We start from the raw sequence: 2,500 nt of genomic DNA, 5'->3' as shown, positions 1-2,500 counted from the left end.
GTGTCATGGAAGAGTGTGAAGCAATCCATTATTGTTTCATCTACAATGGAGGCTGAGTTTGTGGCGTGCTTTGAGGCCACAGGTCATGCGTTATGGTTGCGGAACTTCATTTCTGGTCTTGGTGTTGTCGACTCAATTGCCAGACCGATGAAGATTTATTGTGATAATTCCGTTGCAGTTTTCTTCTCTAAGAATGGAAAGTACTCTAGTGGTTCGAAACACATGGAAGTAAAGTACTTGGTTGTTAGAGAACGAGTCCAGAAACAACAAGTGTCTATTGAAAACATAAGCACCACTCTTATGATTGTTGATCCGTTGACAAAGGGATTGCCTCCAAAGACATATAAAGAACATGTTATTAGGATGGGTCTTTTGAGCAATACTTGATATTAGTAGTTGAGTGCTTATTGTTATTGACACTATTTAGCGCAAATAAAAAAAAAAATTTGTTTCTGATTTTCCTGTTTCCAATTATGCGTGCACATTTTATTTTGGATTATGTTCAACAGGAAATGTCTTGACAAGACAAATTACAGGGGCTTTAGGCGTTACAGCCTAAATAATGATAATTTTCCTATTATGGACTTGATTAGTGAAGGTTATCAATGGTGTGGTGCATAGAAGGGAATGTGGCATGGTGCTATACAACCGCTATGACTCACATTGGTGGTCTGAATTAATTACAGTATTAAAGTTTCTAATTGGTTTGAACCTATTGGCTATTTTAAATCCGTGATCACGTGTCAAAGTTTTTTAGTGTGGAGCCCACTCGAGTCATTTTAAACAAAATGCATATTTTGAAGAAATACACTTTGCATCACAATCGGCTTGATGGGCCAAGTGGGAGAATGTTAGTTTTTTCCCATTAGTGTGGCCCACTAGCCTTCACGTTTTGTGCATGTGGGACTCTACTATCAGATAAGCCAATGAAGTGATATGGTTCATTACGATAACTAATAAGAATTACAGATGAAGGAAAACTCTTGATAATAAAAGAGACCTTGATGGACTAGGTGTCTTTTAATAATTATCTCTAAGGCCCTCTTCTCTCCTCTATAAAAGGTAGAATACTCACCCCTTATTCCTACGGTTTTTCCATCAATTAAAGTACTGGGGTATTCTAGAAAAGTAGAGACAGAGAGAAGAAGGTGAGCCAAGAATTAAGGTGTTTCTAATTAAGGGGTTTGTTCTCTCTAATCACGATGGCCAATAAAGGTACGCTATTTATTGTTCTTGAGATGTGTTGAATTCAAGATTCTGTTATATCTGTTTTCCGCATAATAGTTTCAATACAGATATTTAGATTTACAACACTATCATAATTAAAACCATAATTTATGAATCCGTCACCTGGTGCGAAATCGCGAAGTACTTTCCAAGTCCTTTTCTGCGGATTACATGAAATAATTTTACCCGGGATAGCCAAGATGAGCGCGATATCATCCTCCTCCTCTCCCTCGACAACGCACATCACCGTAAATTTATAAAAGTTTTGACTTTCTATCTCGGGGAATTCAGATATCAAGGTCTTGAGATCTACAGGAAGCTTGACGTTCCAACGGCAGCAGTCTTCGTCCATCTCGCAGATTTTGAATCTCGCGGTAGAATGCGAATTACTCTGAATCAGAAGCAAACGGCCACCACAGCCGCAGTCTCCAAAATACCTAGTCTTGTCCAGAGGGAGAATTCTACCACGTTGCTTGTACGGAATCATATAAATCTTCTCTGTCTCAACGTCAAATCTCAACACATTATATCGGTCGTCACATAGCCAATACAGAGCTCCATTCCAAGACGCACCATTCAGATAACATCCGCGTATGCAAAGTGTCTGTTCATATAGTATAACTATAACTATATTCTTCCAATACGCAGTCTCTGATGAATAGATTTCTATTTTCGGAGGGTATTGATGAAGCAATACAACTTTGTAGTGAGGCGATTTCGATGGATCGAAAGCCAAGCTAATTATGAATGATTCGTAAAAACCTCCACCGTGGTCAGCAAGTGCACGGAATTTCTGCCTGGCCGGGTTACAAACAATGAATTGCGCTTTGACACGACGGTCAACTTTGATCAACAGTAGACCATTGCACGACTGCAGAATTCTGAAATCACCTGTAAGACGATGTAGGAAGGAGAGAGAGGGAACGGAAGAGCCGCCGTCGAGGGTAACTCGAGTTTATTTCTATTCAGGGCCGGCCGGGGGTAAGCCCCGCAAGCCCGCCGGCTCGGGCAACCCCCGGCAAGGGGCAACCAAAAAAAAATAAAATTGTATATATATATATAATTGAAATCCAATGGAAAAAAATTTAGGGGCATAATCCAAAAAAAATTTACAAATTCAAAAAAAATTTGTAAAGATGTATAGTTTCCACCCACTTCAAAAAAATTATGATACTTGGGAAAATTATGAGGGCAAACAAAAGGTTTTCTATGCCTGGGGTAAATAGGAGATAAAAAAAAATTAGGAGGACAAAAATTAATAAGTCAAATTAGA

General features: G+C 39.0%; 2 protein-coding genes across 2 annotated transcripts in view; one reads left to right on the top strand and one right to left on the bottom strand.

Annotated features, from left to right (window-relative positions):
• The window catches only part of LOC131307283 (F-box protein 7), an 84,510-nt gene that overhangs the window by 22,228 nt on the left and 59,782 nt on the right, over positions 1-2,500 (top strand). The window lies entirely within an intron of this gene.
• LOC131307005 (F-box protein At5g07610-like) overlaps positions 1,306-2,500 on the bottom strand; it is a 1,364-nt gene continuing 169 nt past the window's right edge. The window contains exons 2-3 of the mRNA XM_058333435.1: positions 1,414-2,098; positions 1,306-1,313 (exon numbers count right to left, since the gene is read on the bottom strand). Coding sequence (XP_058189418.1) covers positions 1,306-1,313; positions 1,414-2,098 — 693 coding nt within the window. The remainder of the gene's footprint in view (positions 1,314-1,413; positions 2,099-2,500) is intronic.

The sequence above is a fragment of the Rhododendron vialii genome, chromosome 11a, assembly GCF_030253575.1.
Source record: "Rhododendron vialii isolate Sample 1 chromosome 11a, ASM3025357v1".
NCBI classification, from domain to species: Eukaryota; Viridiplantae; Streptophyta; class Magnoliopsida; order Ericales; family Ericaceae; genus Rhododendron; species Rhododendron vialii.
The sequence above is the reverse complement of the archived record's forward strand: the minus strand, read 5'-3'. Positions and strand labels throughout refer to the sequence as shown.